Source organism: Panthera onca, chromosome D2, assembly GCF_046562875.1.
Source record: "Panthera onca isolate mPanOnc1 chromosome D2, mPanOnc1 haplotype 2, whole genome shotgun sequence".
In the NCBI taxonomy this organism is placed as follows: domain Eukaryota; kingdom Metazoa; phylum Chordata; class Mammalia; order Carnivora; family Felidae; genus Panthera; species Panthera onca.
Window position 1 is genome coordinate 65,559,076 of NC_138349.1, and position 22,342 is coordinate 65,581,417.

At 40.3% G+C, this 22,342-nt stretch overlaps 1 protein-coding gene across 29 annotated transcripts in view; it reads left to right on the top strand.

The window, feature by feature from the left end:
• The window catches only part of ANK3 (ankyrin 3), a 687,918-nt gene that overhangs the window by 351,266 nt on the left and 314,310 nt on the right, over positions 1-22,342 (top strand). For 12 of the 29 annotated variants that reach the window (XM_060642713.3, XM_078434275.2, XM_078434285.2 and 9 more), the window contains exon 1: positions 915-1,671. The exons of 4 other annotated variants lie outside the window; for them this stretch is intronic. In XM_060642713.3, coding sequence (XP_060498696.2) covers positions 1,558-1,671 — 114 coding nt within the window. In that variant the 5' untranslated portion in view covers positions 915-1,557. Of the gene's footprint in view, positions 1-912; positions 1,672-22,342 lie in introns of those variants that run through there. 13 more of the 29 variants (XM_078434280.2, XM_060642722.3, XM_081790540.1 and 10 more) reach the window with 6 other exon arrangements.

The window sequence follows — 22,342 nt, forward strand, 5'->3', positions numbered from 1 at the left end:
ACTGCCTGTCACTGCCCGGCAGAGGGTAAAGCCCCCTACAAGGAGACAGGGAAGAAGATCTGTGATGTCCGAATCAGAAATGTAGTGGAAGGATGTTTTCAGGAGCTCCCACTGGGGGTTCTTTATGAAGCACATAAACCACAGCCCCAGAGAACCCAAGCAGCTCTTCACGTGGCACGTTCGGACTTCTTGCTTCAGCCTTCGCACACGTTAGCTGTCACTCCTGCAAAGCCAAGTGCACCCATCTCCAAAGTTACAGATTTTTTTGTATTGGGAGAAGCACATGGACTTACAGTATAGGAAGCACACATACAAAGTCTTTTCAACAGAGCATCATTTTTAAAAAAAAATTTTTTTCTGCTCCTTTTCCTAGTGAATTTAGGGTTTCTTACCAGAGCCCGAGTGTTTTAGGTCCGGTCTACCATTTAGCCATGTCTTGCTAATGCTGTGTGAATACCACGTGTGTATAAACGGCTCCTGACTTAGTATGTTTCTTCCAGTGTGTGCCTCTTGGCAGAAGCCACCCAGCCACCCCACTGCCGCCGCTCCGCTTCACATCATGAATATTCAGAGGCTGCAGTCATTGAGGACTCAGGTGGCAAAAATAGTAAGGTGATGGAAGCAAACCCTGACATGAAAGCCAGGGCTGCATTTCAGTGTCTCCACAGCCCTGAGTGCTGCACCCATCCTCTGACCTGTGGACCACATGAGAGGAGAGTCCTGGGGAACTCCTGTGAATCAGGCGTCTGTTCCATACACCAACATGCTCACGTCTTTCTGTATGATGTGTTGTAATCAGCATGTTGTTTTTAAAAGACAACAGGCCCCTCTGTAGTCCTCTCCCACAAAATGCATTTAGGCTGATAGTTCAGCATAAAGGATGCATTGTTGAGGCCAGCAATGCCTGCATTGTTTTCCCTGTAATTCAGTCAGGGTCTCCTCAGCAAAATTTAGTGTATTTTGTGAAATCTTATTTTATATATTTTGTCACCAGCAGCAGTTAAACTAAAGGAGGAACAGCTCCATTCTATTACGGGTTAAATTATGCTCTGTGCCGAACTAGTGGTGATGTATAAATTGCAGCCCTGTCTTTTTTCCAAAGGATTCTAAAATAGGTTTTCCGAATTAGTGCTGGATTTTCGCTCCTGCATGTGTGGTGACTCTGGATTTTTTCCCTTCAGAGAACCATCCTTTGCAGCATTCCCCCTTCCGAGGAATCACTTAGATACTTCCAGCTGGTGGCAGGGGATACAGCCATAATACAGCTTCCTCTGTCCCAGCTGTCTTTTTCACTACGATAAATGCATTACGATGGCTGCACTCTCGTGTAAAGGTTCAGGTAGAGGAAGGTGTAGGATGAAGTCTGGAAGCCGTCTTTTGGGTTTTTAAAAGCTTCAGCTTCGACAGCATCTCTGCATTTTGAATGTCTTCCTGCTTCTGGTCAAAGGTTTCTCTCCAGTGATTGGAATGCTACTGTAAGCCTGGTTAAAGGTGCCTGAGGATATCACCTTATACAAGGAAGCCCTGTGTGCTTGAGAAGAGCTTTTTCAATGCATTATGGCTCATGCAGCCTCACAATTAAAGAAAAACAGGGATTTAGAAATCAATGCTGAAGAGGAGACTGAGAAGAAAAGGAAACACCGCAAACGGTCCCGGGATCGGAAGAAAAAGGTAGTTGTATACGCCAGAGCATAAATCTTGCCTGGATTCTTTTTGTTTTAATCTCCTCCTGGCGTCTGTTAGAAGCATTAAGGGCTATTTTTACGTGCTGTGTAGAGTATAAATTGGGAACGGATGATAAAACCCAGTGGCCGACCGTGGCCAGAGGATGGGCTAGGCAGGGGGAGAGTCTGTCCTGTGTGGGGGTGATTGCAGTGCTGATGCGGAAGGTGTGCCTGCACTTGACACAGGCAGGGGCATGTTGCCATGACACAGAAAGGTGTTGCAAGGGAGTTCAAAGTAGTTTCTTCCCAGCCCGGTCAAGGTTAAATGGACTGCGGTGACTTGGGTCTGAGGGAGAGGCCAGCGAGCCGGTCTTTGTACTTGTTGGAGGTCTAGGCTCGTGGAAAAGGAGCTTTTGTGCTAGAACTACTGTCACATGTGTGCATTTCTCAGGCACATCTGTGACCTTAAAGACGTAGCAGAAAAGTCATTTCCTGCTTTGCTTTCTTCCCCTCCTTTTGCCTCTTTTTTCTCTAAGGTGCTTTTAGTTAGGTTGTGCGAAGGAAACAAGCTGCCAGAAATGACTTTCTTTTGTTAAATGAAGCTGAAATCACAGAGGTTTGTTATTCTCTGCTGGGTGAGAGGAATTATCCTGAATGCAGGAATTCCCATGGCAGGGCAGGGACCTGCAGCCTTCACCGCTGATTGCTTCTGATTAAAGCATGGGCATTGATCATCCCCAACTGATATTCTATGGCAGGGGGAAGATAGGAGGAATATTCTAGGTCAGTGGTGTTTCATTACAGCCGGAGAGTACTTACTGAGTGTTTAGTGGCTGTGCCCTTAAATGTGACTCCTAGGTACCCACTGGGGAGTGAGGGCCCGAAGCACTTTTCCTCTATAGCAATTAATAAAAATTGACTAAAACTCTGTGCTCTGAATATGAAAGTCAGGTCATAAAGCATTTTTATGTCTCTTTGTGAGAATTCCCAAGGGAAAGATAATCTTAATTTGCTGTGAGCAGTGATGCATGTGCCTTCTAAATGACATGCAGATTTCATCCACCACATGTACCTCTCTTCAGGGCTGATCATGAATATTTTTGGTGCCTTTGCCATTTTCTTCAGAGTTAGGATCTGTGAAAGAAGGCTCTCTGTGTTTTGTTATGTGGCAGACTTCATGAGATTGAGTTTGGAGAGGTACAGTCGCTTTGCTGCAGGATGTTAAATATAGATGCTTCCTACTTCAATATTCTTGTAAATAAACTTCTTGAACAGATTTTCACAAAAGTACAAACTCAGGTTAGGAAATTGTTGGCAGGCATATTTCAGAGTCATGCACAACAGAGTTGTGGAATTGCCATATTTTGCCAGGTTCTGGTCTAATTGCACTGTATTAGGTTCATCTGTGGGAGGTCACTACGGAGTGCCCACTCTTCACACATCTTTACCCACTCCCACCGTGATAAGCTGGCTTCTAAGAAACATGAGGAAAGAAGGTACATATATTTGTGTAAAGATACAATCGCATCGTTGCTGTTAATACTCTGTATAAGACTTGTTAGCCGAGCCAGGCTTATGCACCGCAGTTTCCTGTAGTGATGACAGGCCTGCTGCCTTGGGGCCTGGGCCCCTGTTTGACTTGGAAGCAAAATAGGGAAGGGGTGAGGCAAAGGGAGCTTCTGGGCTCACTGAGCTGAAGCAAATGCTTTGTGGACCAAAGTGCTTTGTTATGAGTACAACAGAGTCTGTCCAACGTAAATCTCTTAGCAACCAGGAGGGAACATGGAGAAATATCAATATCGCTATGTCAATGTGCAAGCAGATGTAAATGTTTTGTTCTCAGGACAGTCACAGAGTTGATCCAGAAAGTGGCCTGTGGATAACACTTTCATTGCCATTGTACTAGTTAATTCACAACACACTAAAACCAGTATATTCCCTATCAAAGATACATGCATTTCAGGAGACTTAACATTCACAGTCCAAGGATTTTAGGGACTGCTTTCAAAGTACAAAGTCAACATTAGATTACTTTCAAGACATAATCTAGATTCTTTTTCAGTCATATAGTATATATACCACTTATTCTCTACAAAGTGAATTGTTTTTACTTGGAGTTTCTTTTTCCTACCTTTTCCTAAGATCCTGATGAAGGCTTTTGGGTTACTTTGCTCCACGTTATAGGCCCCATAGCAATTGGAAAAGCTTCTCTTATGTACTTTGTGGGTTATTATGGGGTTCATTGCTCTTACTTATATGTAGAAATATCCTCTAGGATCTTTTAATTACATAAAAGTAATAGTAATTTCATAAAGTCACAAAATAGAAAAGCTTTAGATAAACGTGAAGAGTATCTATTTTGTAAAGGAATTTGATTCATGGTACCCCTGTAATTGAAGTTTAAACAAGCCCAGGATGAACTTTTCCTGATATATATATGACATAACCTCATACAGTATGAGATATTACTAAGTATTATAATCAAGTCAGAATGCATATATAAAATTAACATTCTATTCACATTTCATCAGTTCTTAAAAAATCCATGATTGCACATTTGGTCTGCTATGCATATTGATAACCATGAATAAGTGGCTACCAATCAAAAAACATAGGAAACTTTTGGAATTTATAATTACTTGAATTTTAATAATGGTGTGTTTTATTCTTGCCATAGCAACATTAGTGTCAAGGAAAGGAAAAATCTTCCTATTTGCTAAAAGGAAATGCATTTAGATGGACAAACCTTTAATCTTTTTATCCCAATTTTTCTGACTCGAAGCAAACAAAAAGCAACTTCCCCTGAGTATTTTGTTTAGAAGGTGTCTTTCTACTGCATTTACCCATCTCCTTTACACACACTGTCCCATCACTCTTCCCTGATAGATTTTCCCCTTCACTCTCCTCGTCTCCCAATGGGCCGCTAATGCTGGCAGTGAGTGGGGTAGCGTGCCAAAGGTAGACAGAGTGCCTTTGGGAGGGACAATATTGGATCCATGCTCTGACTGAGAAAGTTGCAGAGAGGAACTCTTTATATTCCCTGCACCGAGCAAGGTCCTGGCCCACGGGCGGTGGTCAGTGGATAACCCAAGCTACCACGAGTTCATGAGGACTAGAAGTTACAAATGCTCTCAGGGCCACACTTCCCTTGTTGCCTCTGGCCTCTGGTGCCACATTACCTGGACATTTTGCTTTCTCTCCATGTAAACTATAAGGTACATTTCAATAATGAGGGCTATTAGGAGAAATAACATTAATTTATTCAATAATTTTTTTAAATGTTCACAAGTATGCTTGTATATATTTATTATGTCCTATCAAAAAAAAAAAAACCCCACTTTGAGGTGATCTAAGGATATGTATACTAAAAAAGGAAACATTTATATGCATTGCGGACACAGGGTATACTGGGATAAAGGAACAGCTAATTTTATGATTAATATCTTTTCTAATTGTTAACAACAGACTCATGCAGCTATTCAGTGGCAGAGCAGGAATGAATATTTATTGCTTCATTTTTGCATTCACATATTCATTTAGCAAACATTTACTGAGTGACTTCTGTGGATCAGGCACTGCATTCAGTGTTGAAGGCAAAGCTACAGGAGGCAGAGTGGCAACAGTACAGTGACTCCCTGCAGAGAGAGGAGATCACTAATCACCCTTCATAACACATGTAAAGGGAGCCACAGGAGCCCACTGTAAGACTGCAGTTCAACTCAAATGGGCTCCGAGAAGCTTCTCAGTGAAGCTGAGCCTTGGAGTAGGAGTGAGCAAGACAGGCAGGCAAAAGGACAGGAATCCCATGCCCAGTGTGGTGGAAATAAGAGGGAACATTCATGTGTGAAAAGCAAACATAAATAAGGAGCAAAAGGGATATGAGTGTATGGCTTGGAAAGTGGTCAGAAGCCAGATCATGAAGACCTTTGTATCCCATCTCACAGGGTGGGAAATTACCTTCTCCAAGGAGAGAGGACTTTAATCGACTTAAATGGAGGCAGTAGGAAGAGTAACTGAATGGCTTTATGGTTTAGAACCATCACTCAGGCATCCATGCTGCAGATAGCAGCCGGGAGAGCCTTCCGGAAGCACGGGTGGTGATTCAGGAATGAGAGATGCTGAGGGTCTGAACCAGGGCAGAGACTATGACAGTGGAGAGGGGGTGTTGCATGCAAGAGATATTTAGGGGAAGACTCAACAGAATTTGGCAATGGACTGGGTGTAGGATGTGAGAGGGAGAGATTGGATTCTAGGGTAACTGCCAAGTTCCTGGCTTGAAGCGGAAAATGAATAATTAAATTTCCTGGATTCATGTCTTTTATTCCAGGGCATTTATTGACCACCTAAAATGTATCAGGTAGGGTTTTAAATTGCTTTGTAGGTAGAGGCTCATTTAATCTTTATAACTACCCCACAAAGAAAGTATTTATTATCCCCATTTACAAATGAGGAAACTGAGGCAGGAACCCATTAAGCATTCCCACACTATTTAGTGGCAGATCTAAGACTCCAGTGTGGAAAGTCTAGCTGTCTAGCTTGTTCTTTTACCTACAACATGGAGCAGTATATGTAGTTAATATTTTCACAGCTGCATATCAAAATGGATTTGATTCAAAGAACCTTCTAAGTGATCAGCTATTTCCTAGACATTGGGAGCCTTAAATAACAAGCTTTATATCGCTAAGTAACCCAGTGCACTATGGCAGTGTGTCTGTTTTTCTTACCCTCTGCAATAGATTTTAATGTTTTACCACAAGAATTTATTTTTTTAATTTTTGAAAATAAATGGAAAATTGCCAACACAGGATTTCAACTCCTCAAAGACATGTTGCTGTAATAACATAACAATGTCTTAGGTGCTCACTGTATACCAGGCAATGTGCAGGGTGATTCCATGGATTATTCTATTTTTCTCACAACTTCTGTATGAGACAGGTATTATTTTCATCCCCATTTTTTTTTATAGCTAAAACATAGACTTAAAGAGAACAAATAACTTGCCTGAGGTCATGTAGCTTCTAAGTGTTGGGTCTACACTTAAACTTGGATCATAGGACTTTGGAATCCATATTTAACCACTAGGTTTATTGTCATAAAAATCGACCAGTCTCATTTAGGATTAAAGCAACTTAAAGGTTTGAGAATAAATTTCAAGAGAGATAAATTATTGAGTGTTATCTATTGCTATAGAAGCTTGATGCTTCCTGACATTTATAGGCCTTCTCCATGCCTAGCTCCCGATGTACCTATGGCACCCATGATGGAAGATACCAGGCAGGGGAGGTTTTGTACTATAGTGACTGGACTTGTGAGGGTGAGGGTTGTGTGGACTGGTATCAGATAAAGGGAACCCACTCTGCGTCCTGTTCTGCTGAGAACACAGACTCCAGATCTCTAGGGAGCCTGGTTTCTCTCTCAGCATCCTTTATGCTCTGCAGTATAATTATAAGCTCCGTGTGTCTCACCCAGGAGACTATAAGCTCCTTGAGGGCAGAGGTGGTGTCACAATCTTCTACTACCAAACTGGTGCTTGCAGGGTAGGAAGTGGATTGGAGGGAGGGAGGAGGTGGATGGATGAGAGGCAGTACCATGCAATGATTAAGAGTATGGCCTATATGTAAGATTGTCTGAGTTCAGGTACTAACACTCTTAGCTGCTGTGACCTTGGGAAGTTATTTAACCTGTCAGTGCCCCAGTCTTTTTACATGCAAAATGAATATAATAATAGAATATGCTTTAGTCACAGGACTGTAATGAGATTTCAATGAATGAATGAATGAATGAATGAATGAATATTAGAATGGTGCTTGGCACAAAACAAGAGTCATATAGTGATAGTTGTTGCTGTTTTTATTGATGTTCATAGTGAGCAGAAGAATGAGTGGACTGTTTCCAACCTGAACCTTTAGGGGTTGTGCCAACAAGTTATCTGACTGAAGCCGGCAGGTAAGCTCCCTAGGAGCACAGCAGCTGTCCCGTCTCCACTTTTCCTCTGTTGGAAGAGGATGGATGGAATAAGGCTTAGCTCAGTAGAAAAGTTATAAACCTGGACGATGGTTAGTGAAGCATCCCACTTCAGCTTAGGTCGTGATCTTGCGGTTCGTGAGTTCAGCCTCATGTCAGGCTCTGTGCTGACAGCTCAGAGCCTGGATCCTGCTTTGGATTCTGTGTCTCCCTCTCTCTGCCCCTCCCCCTGCTTGCGTGCTGTCTCTCTCTCTCTCTCTCTCTCTCTCTCTCTCTCTCTCTCTCTCTCTCAAAAATAAACATTAAAAAAGAATTTCTTTAATAAAAAAGAAAAGTTGTAAACCTTTGTCCTTTGATGTGCCATGGTATTTAGGGATAGGGAAGCAATTAAATAAAACTGGTCTGCTGATTGATTCTCTGTGCTCTCTGTTACTATCATGATAACATTTTTTATTCTCAAAGTCATATGTTTGCTAAAAAAAAAACTTAACACTTTCTTGGTCTTGATGAATTACCATTATAATGAGTACAAGATCATGTTAGGTATAAATTATACATTTATTAATGTCTGAACATGTTATTTAAAATTTTGTTAATACTGTCACCAATATACTGTAGCTATTGAACTGTTTCTTCATTCTTCAGGCTCATGGTCTTTTCTGTCTCTTAATTTGCCTTTGGTAAGATGACATATTATTGTGTGTGTGTGTGTGTGTGTGTGTGCGCGCACATGCGCACGCTTTATTGAATCTCAATATGGAAAAATGTTTTCAATAGGTATGCTTGACAAACAAGAGGATTTGACAGTGCTTTGTACTTTTTGGTAGTTATATTATTAGCAAAAATATAGTAATCCTATTACATTTAACTGGTATCCATTTAATAAAAATGTACTGTGCAGCTACATTGTGCTGATTATTGTGCTGGAGACTGGCATGTAAAGGATGGGACCTGTAGGCCCATCTACCTGCTCTTTGATATGCTGCTTGTACTACTTGATGCAGGTAGGGTGAAGGACCAGAGAGAAAAATAGATATTTTTTGTTGCTGGGTTAGCACTGGTTTATGTTAACACTATGCCATAGTGTTATCGACATGGACAGACGCTTTAGCCTAAGCTTAAGTTTGTTATGTAACTATGTAACTTGCCTCAGTCACAAAAATAACTGGGCTTGGAATCAAGGTCTGTGTGGCTCCCCTTCTTAGGCCATCAGAACCTCTAGAGGATAGGTTTTTTTTTTTTTAAGGGAGGTTCTTACTAATAGATATCTATGGTGAATTCTTATGTCAAGAGAAGAATGGTCACTGTTGGAATGTTAAAAATTAAATAATTTAATAATTGAATTTTTATAAATTATTTATCATTCACTGCAAAATCTAAATATTGTCTAAATCGTAACACTTAAATTAGTGTACGTTTAAATTAGTACACATTTAAAATAACTTTTAAGAGGAATCCAGTCACTGAAACAAAGTAGAATTGTAAGCTTCTATCTGTTGATTGACGAATAGGTTAAATGTTGAAGGATGATATCTAAATACAATGTTACACTGTCAGCTGTATACTCCAAATGGTAATCTAAAGAAATACTTGTATAGAAAGATAACATTTGAAAACAAGGAATCTGCTGTGTTTTTACTCAGACTGTTTCTTGTTTGTGTAAGTTAAAAGTAAGTTAAAAGTTCATTCCAAAGCAATGGAAATGGCGCCTGGATCTTCTACATACGGTTCAGATTTTTCTGGTGATTATCCCCTTCGTTCAGGATTATGCTGTCCTGGACCCAAAGTGGCATCATGAGAAGGAATGACCCATCCCTGTCAAATATAGGAGCTGCCTATAAAATGTATAGGTTTCAATTTAGATTTAGTTGGTTGCAGTAAACCATAGGTGACCTTCTACACATTAGGATCTTATCATCAGTTCTGTTTGAATTTATATGAAGCCCATTAGAATGGATAGAGACTAATGTTTATATCTGCCAGGCTTGGCAGAACAAAAGCCAACCAGTACCATCACCATAGGAGAGGAAGGGTATATGGACTGTGTGGAAAAGCATAGGGACAGATAACTTAGCTGGAGAGTGTTGGAAGCCCAAGATTTTCTAATGACTGGAATCCAGTGATACTGAAACATTTATAATCTACATGTAGGTATCCTGAAAGCTTTGTAGTTTCAGTACTATGAATAGCATTATTTTATCCTCACGAAGTACAGTTTTCTAAGAGTCTATACAATTGAAGAAGGTATGAAAATATGGTAAATTGTGTTTAGTAGAGGATCAAAAACATTAATAAAGCAGGCAAGCAATAAGGAGAATGTTGTGGGGAGGGGGCTAAGTATTACAATCCATGGTGATGGAAAGAGAGGGCTTTGGGCCTAGATAAGAATTCATATCGCAGCTGCCACTGGTTAGCTATGTGGCCTTGAACTAAATTTCTCTGGGTCAGTTTCCAGATTGGTCAGATGGGGATATTAACCCTTTACTTGCATACTATTGTAAGGAGTAAAAATACTATAAAGGCATTTTGCCAGGGGTCTGACATAAAGGAAGCAGTTAGCTAAAGTTTCCTTATCGTATGGGCTCTCAAAGGTAACCAAGTGACCATAGTCAAGAACAGAGCAGAGGAGCTGAGAAAACAAGAACTTTTATACCTAGCAATCCCTCAGAAGATTATTTGATGAATGAAATTTTACTGATAAACTGGTATCCTCAAAAAAGTCATTTGAGTCCTGCAGTTCAGGTCTTTGCAAACTTTTTTATCTGTCATTTTGAGAATTAAATTAAATCTGTCATTTTGAGAAATATTTCAAAAGACTCACATGTTACACCTTCCATTCATTAACACTATTATTAATAGTTTCTCTCAGGAGTTAAATGATAGCCAAGGTAGATAGTAAAGAAAGCTTAAGAATCATATGTATAGATAGAAGAAGTATCAAATAATTCTTTTAACAAACCAACTTTATTTTGCAGATTTGGGCATAAATGTTAAAATACTTGGAGGAAGAGTAATTAGGGCTGAATGGAAGCAATCTTCACTGGATATATTTACTTATTATATATATTATATATATATATTATATGTAATATAATTATATATATATAATATATATTTATTGAAACAAAAACATTACCTATAAATATGTCCATAAAGTATATGCACTCCATTACCAACCGGCTTTCCACCCCCTCTAGGTAATGTGGCCACCAAAGAGGTGTCGGATGGTTTCAGGGTAGCTGGGGACCTAGGGGAGAGTGAATGATCTGGTCGATAGGGAGATGTCACCATCTGTACCTGGTTTCAGAACCCACAGTGGCCTGTGGACTGTCTTCCTTGCCAGCACACCCCCTTCTCTGCTTCTCAGACTGCCATCCTTGGAGCCAAACAGTTTTTAGTCAGACAAAGCAAGCCACCCTGCCCGGACCAAATTGGCCCACGTCAGCAACTGCCACTAAGAATTATCAGTGTGTAAACAGCCCTATTCACCTTAAACCAAAAAGAAAAACAGAACCTGAAATGTGGACATCTCTCATTAGACACTTTTGTTACAGACTCTAAGTGAGTTTTCTTTTCAAAGAAGGGCAGTACAGAGAGATGCCTATCAGCAAAAGTATATGGAGAAGAATTTACCTTTTCTTTCTTTTATTGAGCTGTAAGTCACTAAGGAACTGTGGTGGGCCAGGAGCTCTGCTGAGTGCTTTAAGAAGATTATCGTATTCAGGTCTCACGAATGGGGGCTATTATCCTACTTCTCTGGATTAGGGGAGGCATACTCTCGAACATTTCAGCAAGCCCAGGGTTGCGTAATTAGTAAGTGTAAGGCTGGAATTTCCCCCCAGGTGAGTCTGATTCCCAGCCCATGCTTAGTCCGCCACTTCTCCCCCCTCAGTCCCTGTCAGTCATGATTGTTTCCAAGTCCCCACTGAGAGCCATTTTCACAGGAGACTGGGATCCGTGAGGTGAATCTTTCCTGGACCATGAGATGCCACCATGCTAGGGTTTCCACACCTAGAAAATGCCTCAGAAAATCCTTCTTGTGATTGATTTCTTCCTCCCAAAAGAAAAATACACGTTGGGGCATGGACAGCAGGAGGGTAATAATGCTGGATGTAATAAATAATTTAACTTTCACATCGTACAGTTACCTGAAATGCATCCTGCCTCAACAGGACCATAATTATATTAATGGTAAAATAAGTGTGAGTACAGTTTATTTCCAAACTGTTGGCATTTGTGAACACAAATAGTGAAACCATTTTGTGTTGGCTGATTTCTTGATGTTTGAAATGAGTATATTCCCAATGCCTTGTGCTTCATGCTTACCATTTTTATGAGAAAACTGTTAAGCTGATTTTGAAGAACTCGGCCTCAAAACAGACTAATTTTCAGAGCCTAAATTACAAATTAAAAAACAATTTGTAGAGTGGTAAGAAATTAGCACCAACATTAAAAAAAAAAAAAAAAAACCCTTTAGCCGACGACACCAACAAATGTTAGAATTGAGTCACCATAGGTGCTGCCAGGTTCTTTGCCAGGATAGAAGAGACCTCTTAGTCCTTATGAAGTGATTTTTTTTTCTTTTCCTTGATGGTAAGAACTATGAGTAAAAAGCTTTAATTTGGGGAAGGGAGTTGGCAAAAATTGGAATCTCAAAAAAAACAAAACAACTTGATTATTTAGGACAGATGATTTTAGGCTTTCTAACACACTTCACTTTGAATCCGTAGGAGCTGTGCTAGCAAAGTTAGGCTTTGTTTACAATAAAATAATTGGGAGTTGTGAAAGGCTGTTCTCTCTCTTCACACTTATGTGAGTCTCTGAGTTACATGGCTTTCTTCTCCTTTTGCCCATGAGCAGATTGAGGCTCAGACATTGACTTTAACAGTCACAGTGACCACTGGACAGAGGCAGAATGTGAACTCATGGCCATCAGACTAAGGTCTTTCCCTTCTTTCACTATTCTGCCTATAGGTTTTTCACCGCTCATGTAAGATTCTTGCGTTTGGAGAAAGCTTTTACTTTTATTTTTTATTATTTTCTAATCGGTTATTAAATCATTTTTATGCTTCTCATTACTAATGTTATTGTTCATTTGTTTTATGTGACAAATACTGGATAAGAAGTGCTTTTTAAATCATGATGCGTGACTTAAACCCTGTGTTTTTATCTTCAAATGTTACATGGCGACGTTAAGTATTACTGCAAAGCACAGAGCAATTTTGAATCAGGAAAAAAATCATGATTGACCTTGGTACTGTGGATTTACCATTGCTTAGGGAAGCAATGTTTGTCAAAACCATTATCTTGAGCAGTGCATTTTGTTTTCTATCAGTAAATCCCCCAAATGCCCAATCTCATAATTCCCAGCCACATTCCTACTACCTGGCTGGTTAGGGGTGAATGAGAGAGGATGGGCTGGAAGGCTCTGAGGTCACCGAATCCCCACACAGGCCACTGCTCCCCCTTCTTCCGTAAGGACCTGCTGTCCCTCTGTGCAATGGTTGGGACACCACTACCTGATTCAATAACATAATGAGTGTATTTACTTAGCTCTGTCAACACTCAAAATATATTTGCCTGCTTCGAAGTAAGAAGATAACCATACTGATGTTGGAAAATGCTGAATGCAATTAATTTTTTTTTCCTTTGAAGAATGGCCATTGTTAAGGATCCCTGCTTTACTCTTCCTCTTCAGCTGGAGTCATTGCCACCTAAAAATAAATGGTTTTGTTGTGGACATTTATTCTAACCACAATTACTTCAAATAGAATTAATATATTAATACTGGTGACCCAAGCATATGAAACTCGCACATTCATTTATCTTCATTAGTGTAGAATTAGCCATCCTGGTAATCCTCCCCAATTCCTGTCTGTGATTCACTTCAAAAGGTTTTGACTGCGCCTCATCTTAGCTGAAATTGGGTGTTTGAGGGTGACCATGAATACATTAAAATAGGTGTTTTTCCTGTTTGCTGTGTTAACATAAACCCTGGGCTTGGTTTTTCCACAGCTGTTCAGCGTGGTTATGGCAGCCTGACTTCCTCCCATTCCACTGTGTGTGGATCCGGTTCCTGGGCTTTGTCCTAGCTCTCCACTAGAGAGCCTTGTCTCCACTGGCTGGTTGTAACTTGATTTTACATAACATGTTTCAGTGGATTTTCTATGGGATCAGATTAAAATAATTACATAGCCATCCATTTGGCATCTGATAGGCATTATCTTTTTGTTTTCTGGTGGATTAGTTAGGGTTTTGTTTGCAGTGTCAGGAAGGGAGAGTGTGCTTAGGTACATTTGGCATTCTCGGCTTTGACCTGCTTTCCTAGAGCTGCTTTGCAGCTCTAGCAGAACCTAAATTATTAATGCGGTCTGTTCTGTATCTGCACATAGAGCCTAATCCAGCCTTTTTTTTTAAGTGCTGCTGAGGATCTCTGAAATAATGGGAGATTGATTTTTGGAGGCTGCGTGGAATGAGGAGTGGGCCTGGGTGTGAGCTGCGGAGTCATGTAGGTTTGGGTTTGAGCTTCCTCACCACCCTTTCTTTGCTGTGTAGTCTTCAGTTGGTTACTTAACCTCTCTGAGCATCTATGCCCTCATCCCCAATAACACCTATTGCAAAGAGTTGTTATGAAGACAAAATTAAATTGAACATGAAGTGCCTGGCACAAGTCAGGGATTCAGCCAATATTCATTCCTCCCACCTCCCCACTCCTTTCCTCTTGCCCTCATCCACTTGGAAGAAATGAGTTTATGTTATGCTAAGTGTATTCAGTGAGAGTTGTGAGTTAAAAGAAGGAAGTGAATTCACTGAAGGTAATTCCAAGCAGGGTAAAAAATACATGAAAAACATGTATGTGTATATGTGGAGAAAAATATACATTTATATAAAGTGTAATATTAATAATTACATATACATGTACATATGTGTGTTTAGATTTGAGATGTATTCCAAATGTGTATTATATATATTCTAAATAAGGCAGTTAAGCCCAGAGCCAATTTTTATTAATTTCTATAGAAAGAAATGTGGTTTCCGGAGAGAGCACTGTGCGTGGTGTGGGGTATAGGGACTCTTGGCTTTTGTGCAGGTGCAGTGGCTTTCCCAGGATCACTCCGCACAGCCCCAGCTTATTCCGCAGCAGCACCCAACGACCAGTTGCAGGTGCCTCGATAGATTTTCTAAACTGAGTAAGAAGCCAGTCCTTTTTCCCCTGGGTAGGCCTTAATGGGTTTACCTTTGCATTTAAAGGTCTCCCTCGGGCAGCTGCTCCTTGACTCCCAGAGTGAAACCCACTCGGAGGAAGCTAGTCAGCAAAAGATCAGTTTCGGTGACTCTCCTAAGAGGGCTTTTGAGGCTGTCTCTGATATGTGTTTCTCAGGGACAATTACAGAGAAATAGACTAACCTTGGGCAGATGGATTTTCTTGCTAAATGTTACTGTCCAATCAAAGACTTCTTTCAGAGCCTTTGACAGCATTTAATACCTGTTTGCCACCTTTACTCCCTGCTTGATTACCTATAATGTTCTGGGACATTCTGTCAGTTCTCTTACCTTCCTCTTTCTCACCATGTGAATAATTGATGTACATTGTAGACACAGCCTTCAACACAGGGAGGCTAAGGTCACCCAGAGAAAGCATTATTGCTATCATCTTGAAATATGTTTTTCCAATATTTTTCTTACATGTATATACTTAGTTTCTTCTTCCCTCTTCTGTTTTTTTTTCCTTCCCTTCTCTTCCCTTTTCTTTCTCCCCCCACCCCAAATTAATGGAGATAATGGTGGCACCTCCTGTTTTGTAACCTGATTTTTTCCTACTGAACAATATAATATGAGCATTATGTTTGTGTCAGTAAATACATTTTTGTAAGGTTTTTAATGGATCTATGGTATTCGACTTTATGGGTGTACCAAAATGTACCCAACTAATGTCTTGGTTTTTTTTTAATTTTTTTTAATGTTTATTTATTCTTGCGACAGAGACAGAGAGTGAACAGGGGAGGGACAGAGAGAGAGGGAAACACAGAATCTGAAACAGGGTCCAGGCTCTGAGCTGTCAGCACAGAGCCCAATGGAGGGCTCGAACCCACGAACTGTGAGATCATGACCTGAGCCGAAGTCAGACGCTGAACCGACTGAGCCACCCAGGTTCCCCTGTCTTGTTTTTGTATGTTTAGTTCATTTCAACTTTTGTTACCTTGAAAAATGGCACAAAGGACAACAAGGGCTTCATCTTTATCCACACTGAAGGGTTCTCACTTTCTGCTCTCCTTATGTTGGTGACTCCTTAGCACAGCATTCTAGGTCCTTCATTCTGAAGCCAACGCCACACGTACAACCTCATTTTCCACACGTACACTCGTTGGCCTTACTTAGTTCTAGTCGAGGGACTGACTACCTTTCCTTTCCCAGAGCATACATTTCCGCTCCCCCGCTGTGGGGGTTGGGGGGGGGTCCTTCATGCTGCCTGCAGTACCTCCCTCTCCCATTCTGTTCCTTCTGGAAGTCCTGTCTCTCCTCTTAACTGTTACAACTATTTATTCGCATCTCTTAGGAACTTTATGTGGAGGATAGTCCTTTGTGTATGAAGATACCTAGATGAAAAAAAGTCACCAATCTTGATTTTGGATCTTGGCATAGCCTCTAAGTTTGCAACTTCAGCTGCTCTTTCCTTGTCTGTGTTATGTCGAGGACCCTGCCACAGTTGTGTGGAGGGACGCCAGTGGTTCCTTCGTACACTTTACTGGACTACAAGTTCCTTGGAGCAGAGTTACCACTGATTCCTGGGGTGTCTTCTTCTAGGCCCCCTTGGCTCTGTCCTGTCAACCAATAATGACAGCTCTCTGCCCAGGGCTCTGTGCTCTTTCTCCAGCTTTCATTAGTTCATCAGAGATTATTGAGGCCTGTGGCTCTCAACTGGCAAGAGGAGAGGTTCTGCCTTATGCAGCTGGGGTTGGTGTGACCAGCCAGCCTTCTTTGTCCACAGCTGAGGGGTTTCCTAGGATGTGGGGCTTCCAGTGATGAAACTGAGACAAACCCAAGGGTGTACTAGAATTGGTGGAATGTGGTGGGGCAAGGGCAAATGGTAGTGCAAGGGAAAGGTCCTCTGTACTACCTGCTTCTAAAACTCTCTCAGTTTTGGTAACTTTGAGAGGCTTGCCTTCCATCTCTGATTATGATGTCACTCCTTCTCCTCTAGGAGTCTTTTACCTGTTTTTTAATTTCCTGTGTCATCAGTGGGCATTACTTTTTCCTAAATTTTCTGTTATCTACTGAGCATACAAGCACAGTGGACCATTGTGTGTGTCATGCCATCACACATACAGGGAAGTACTTAAAATCTAGCTTTGGGCAATGACTCCTGCTTTCATTATATAGGGTCTCATCTAGAACCCAGTTGGCTTTTGCTTTACTTTTTTTTAAATTTTATTTTAAAATTTATTTTTAGAGAGAGATAGAGAACAAGCTGGGGAGGGGCAGAGAGAGATAGGATCCCAAGCAGGTTTCATGCCCTCAGCTTAGAGTCCAATGTGAGCTCAGACTCATGAACACAAAATCATAACCTGAGCGGAAGTCAAGAGCAGGATGCTTAACTGACTAGGCCACCCAGGCACCCGCCTTTTGCCTTACTTTTATTTCATTGGCTCTTTAACTCCTGGGTCACGTGTTTTACTTCTTAAGGTTTTTGGTTTTTTGGGGTTTTTTTTGGTATCTTTTGCTTAACTTTATTTTTGACCCCACACAAATTTAGATTATACAGTACATACAGGGGGTTTTTGTTTGCTTGTTTTATATACGCTTTAGTTTTCTGGAAAATGGCTCAGGGCAAAAGGAGTAAAAATATAGGCAAGGTGATAAAACGCTCTAGCACAATCACCTTATTTTTATTATTCCCAACCTGGACTTGCCAAAGCTGTCTCCTCCCCCCATGCCACCTGAAACAAGGGAAGGACACTGTGACCTTCACCCCGTTTCTCCCCTGGAGAGGCTCCTAGCCTGCGTGCTCCTTTCACCAGGCAGTGGGGGACTGGACACAGTAAAGAACTTTACTACTTTCCAGTTTCATTCTCAGTTAGTTTTCCCTTAGAGGGAAACTGCCACTGTTTTATTAGAAAACATTTTGAGGTAGGCCACTACAAAGCTACATAAGTAAAATGTTTTAAGTGCAAGAAAATCACCTTATGCTCAAATTTACATGATTGAGATAAACATATGACTTCAAATTGTTTTACAGTGATACTAGGAAAAAAAATCTATTGATCACTCCTCCATTTTCATACCACTCAAATCATATTTAATGTGTTAGTTATGACATTTATGGATCGCAGATTTAAACATATGATTCAGTGAAAAGGAGAGCTCCTGTGGAAGTCTGAATTTGAACCTATAGGACTTATGTAAAGGACAGATACATTGAAGGGCAGAGCTGTGTGGAAAATTCCCACAGAGTGTCTCCAAGTCGTGCAGTCTTCGAGGTGGAAGGGACCTTTGAGGTCACGGACCCAGGGCCTCTGCAGAACCTGCCTGTCCTTGAAGATGGCTTTATGAATTGCTTGTCAGTCTGCTTATGAATAGCCTGGTGCTGGAAATGTCCTACCTCTAAACATAGTCCACCCCCATTTCTGGACACTTCTAATTGTTAGAATATGCTCTCTTATTTTGAGACTAAATCTCACACCCTACCATGTCCCCCCATATGCCAGTTATTTATACAGATGAAGATAGTGATGTTCTGGTGCCAGTGTCTTCTCTCCAAATTAAATGCTCCCTATTTCTTCAGCCAGTCCTCATAAGATATGGTTGCAAGACCCCTTTATTCCCCCTTTAGCCATCATTTGCTACCCCGAATTGACAGTCTTCTGTATGTAGATTGTCCATGTCATACTGTATGACACAGCTCAGCCTCGGCTGTTGCCACTATTTGTAAAAGAGGCCAAGGTCACAGTCATTTTAGGGAGAAGACAATTGAGCGCCTGTATACTCCCTTTTCATAGGAACTTTGTTTCTGTTTTGCATGTGGATTTATCCTTCCTTTTTCACTTTTAGCTTTGGCTCTTTGTTGGCATTGAAACATATACATTTGACTGATCTGTGAATACATTGGAACGTTTATAAACAGCATTTACGTACAGATTTATAAAGATACAAAAGCTCTGTCCCCTCCAGAGAATGCCTTATCTTCTGTATTTTCCACTGTCCTATCTCCCATTACTTTATCCCTCAGACTCAAAAATTATTTTCTAAGTAATTATTAAGTGCCAAACATACATACATTGTCCTTTCTCTCTTTTTTTCTTGGCTTCTGCCCTCCTATTCTTGTTTCCGTTTTCTTCTTTAAACATAAAAGTATTCACTAGAATTCACTAGAACAGATGGAAATAGTTCAGTATCAGCTGGATACAAGAGAGGAACAAATAATGTAATGTGTTAAGCTTTATCAAAGGTTGATTTTTTATATTTCAGACTAACCAATTTACTAGGTAAGCAGCTGGCTTCTTAGAGACTTTTATGGACTGAATCCTTAGACACTAAACTATGTAGAACTATTTGGACAAAAAAATGAGCCAAATGAATTTGCCAATAATTTGGCTAATAATAAGGATGTAAAAGTAACAAAATTCTAAAGTATTTGTGTAGTGCAGTGCATATGAAACACACATATTGTTTTGATTCAATAACACTTCAGTTCAATAAATATTTATATACCTTAGAGTTACAAAGAATAGTAAGACGTGCTCCTAGTCCTTTGAGAACTGGTAGTGTAGTAAGGGAGACGGACAAGTTGAAAAGAATTAAGATAGTCTTCCAGTTGATATGGAGTGTCTATAAAGTGAGATGGAGGCCATGTGAGGGGCCAGAGAGTAGAGACAGGTGGACATTGACCCTGGCCCTGAAGACTGAGAAATGTGAGCATAAGGCACTGAGCATAGTTAGAAAACTTGCAGAAAGAAGTAGAACTTGTCAGACAGGATGGCTTAATGTGGGTGCAAGAGAGAGGGAGGAGCCCAGCAAGATGAAGGGGCTGTCAAATGCAAGCATCTGAGAGGCTAGTTATACTTTGTGTTAAGAAAGGAATGAGGAGGGATTGGCTTGGATTTGTCTAAGATATCTTCTCCTCCTGCTTTCCTTTATTCCTGTTAACTCTTAATAACATTTTTGCTTTGCAAAAATAGCATCTTAGGTTGACTTTTAACTTGGGTTTCCAGTATGAAGTTCTGTACTTGCACCTGAAAGAACAGAACCCCACTGAGCTGATACAAGATGAGCCTGGAGAATAATTAGTGAATGGCTTTGAGAAATGTGGAAGTCATTGCCTTCTGTCTAGGCTGCCATCCATTGTCATGGGGTATGATGGATTTAGAAATGCTAGTTGAAAGGCATCTCAGATTTAGATTATGACGATCTTTATGATAAGAACTGTGATGTTATGTTCTTGCTCTCCCCTGTCCTACAAGTTTTTGTTATATTTACAGTAAACCCTTTAAAACAGTGACATGTTTTAATGTATTCTTCCATTTTGTGAGCAATGGATTTAAAGTGATTTTATTTTTTTATTCTTTTAAGTTTATTTATTTTGAGAGAGAGAGAGAGAGAGAGAGAGAGAGAGAGAGAGAGGGAGAGAGAGAGAGCACATGAATGCAAGCAGGGCAGGGGCAGAGAGACTCTCAAGCAGGCTCAACACTGTCAGCACGGAGCCCAGTACAGAGCCCGAACTCATGAACCATGAGATCATGACCTGAGGTGAAACCAAGAGTCAGACACTTAACCAGTTGAGCCACCCAGGTGCCCCTATAGTGATTTTAAAAGGAAAGTAGTAAAAAAATAGAAGAAAATCATCTGCGTTAAACTGCATGAACAATTTAATTCATTTCTTCCACAAAACATCTTTAAATGTTTAAATTTCAGAAGCTTAGAGAAATGAAAAAGAATATATCTTGAAAAACAATAGGATGGTTTTTCTTGCAAATGTGTTAATTGATAAAAATAAGCTTGATTACACTTGAGATATAAGAATGCTCTGAAAATTTGCCAAACTGATTCTAATAACATGCACTAGGTTTAACCTTTCTGAAATGTATTTTATTGAAAAAAGAATTCCAGTTTGAAGTTGCATTTTAAAGACTTCTGCAAAGATATTAAAATGCACTCAGTTGACCTTTTATAAAAACCCTTTTGGGCAAGCATACATAGTATTTTGATGAAAAATGTTGCTTTAATATTAAAGCCCTAATTACCAGTAAGGAATTTCATCACCCCAAAATTCATGAGATGATTTTTTTCTAATTCTTCTTATATGTTTGTGTTCATGTGTGTTTGTATATCTCTATGTATTTTTAATTTCATGAACCTGACAACCGTATCTCAGTATCTGCAGCTATTCCTTCTAGTAGAAATAAACAGACATCTAATGTCATGAAAGAATTGAGCTTCATTGAGAGTCAAAGCAGCCGAGAGAAAACAGTCCAGTTTGTTGGTTTTTAAAAGATAAAACATAGATCTATTGCTCAGTTCAGTAGGTTGTTATGTTACATGGGAAGTTCCCTGGATGAGTTGATGTAAAATACATGGTGGTGCTTGACCATGGAGAGGAATCCTTTTGTATCAGAAAAATTGGGTCTTGATGTATCTGTCTTTGAGGTCCGCTATCCAATTATCAAAAAATGAGGCGCGCACACACACACACACACACACACACACACACACACATTCTTTCTAGCGAGACCTTCCTATACCCACTGTTCTGCGCTGTGGATCACGGCTGGGACATTTGCTTCAGATGTGACTGGGAAGTCCCAAGGTCCCTTCTGTCATCACAGGGAATATGGCAGGAATGCCTAGCCTAGAATTTTAGCTTGCACTTGCAATTTAATGTAGAGCTTTTAATTGCATTCTCAGCAATATTTTCTTTCATCTCATAACAATAAAATCTTCATGGTGATGTCTCAGTACAGCGTGGCACTGAAGCAGGGACACGTGGCACCAGGAAGCCCTCAGCTTTTGCATAAACGCTCAGCAAAAGGCATTCTTTTTGTTTATTTGCCTTACAATTCTGTATCCAGAAAATTCTGAAACTGTGCGCACAGAATCTTACTGTTTTATAATGTTTCTGGGAAGAGTTTTTTAAACTCAGTTGTAATTTACTTGAGTCACATGCAATGATCCTGAGTATATATTTAATCAGTTTTGACAAATGCACAGTTGCTTATCTCATTCCCCCAACAAGATGTATTGCATTTCATCACCCCTGGGAGCTCCTTTGTGCCATTTGCCAGTCAGAGTCCCTCCTGTACCCGAAGCAGCCAGTGTTAGGACTCCCAGTGCCGTTGTTGAACCTTAATGTTAATTCTTAGAGGCTTCTCTGTCAAAGAAGGATCTTTAAAACTGTGTTTTCCTTTTAAAGAGCTTCCCCCACCTAAGGGAGGCATTCAGAGGCATGTGCATAGGCTGATGTAGAGTTTCTGTATATTGCTTCTAAAACAGTATCTTAAGTGTATCTTAAGTGTCAAATTCTTACTGAGAGAGGAGTAGATCCCTTTCCAGCCTGTCAAACAAGATTTTAAGTAATTTGCTTTCTTGTTGTATTTTAATTTGTCTCTAGTTCAATTTCCACTTCTGGTAAAAATAACCAGCAATGATTTGTAGATTATACCTTAATTTTGTGGAGTACATTCACCCTTCTGTAGGGTGGGATAACCAGTTAATGGAAATTT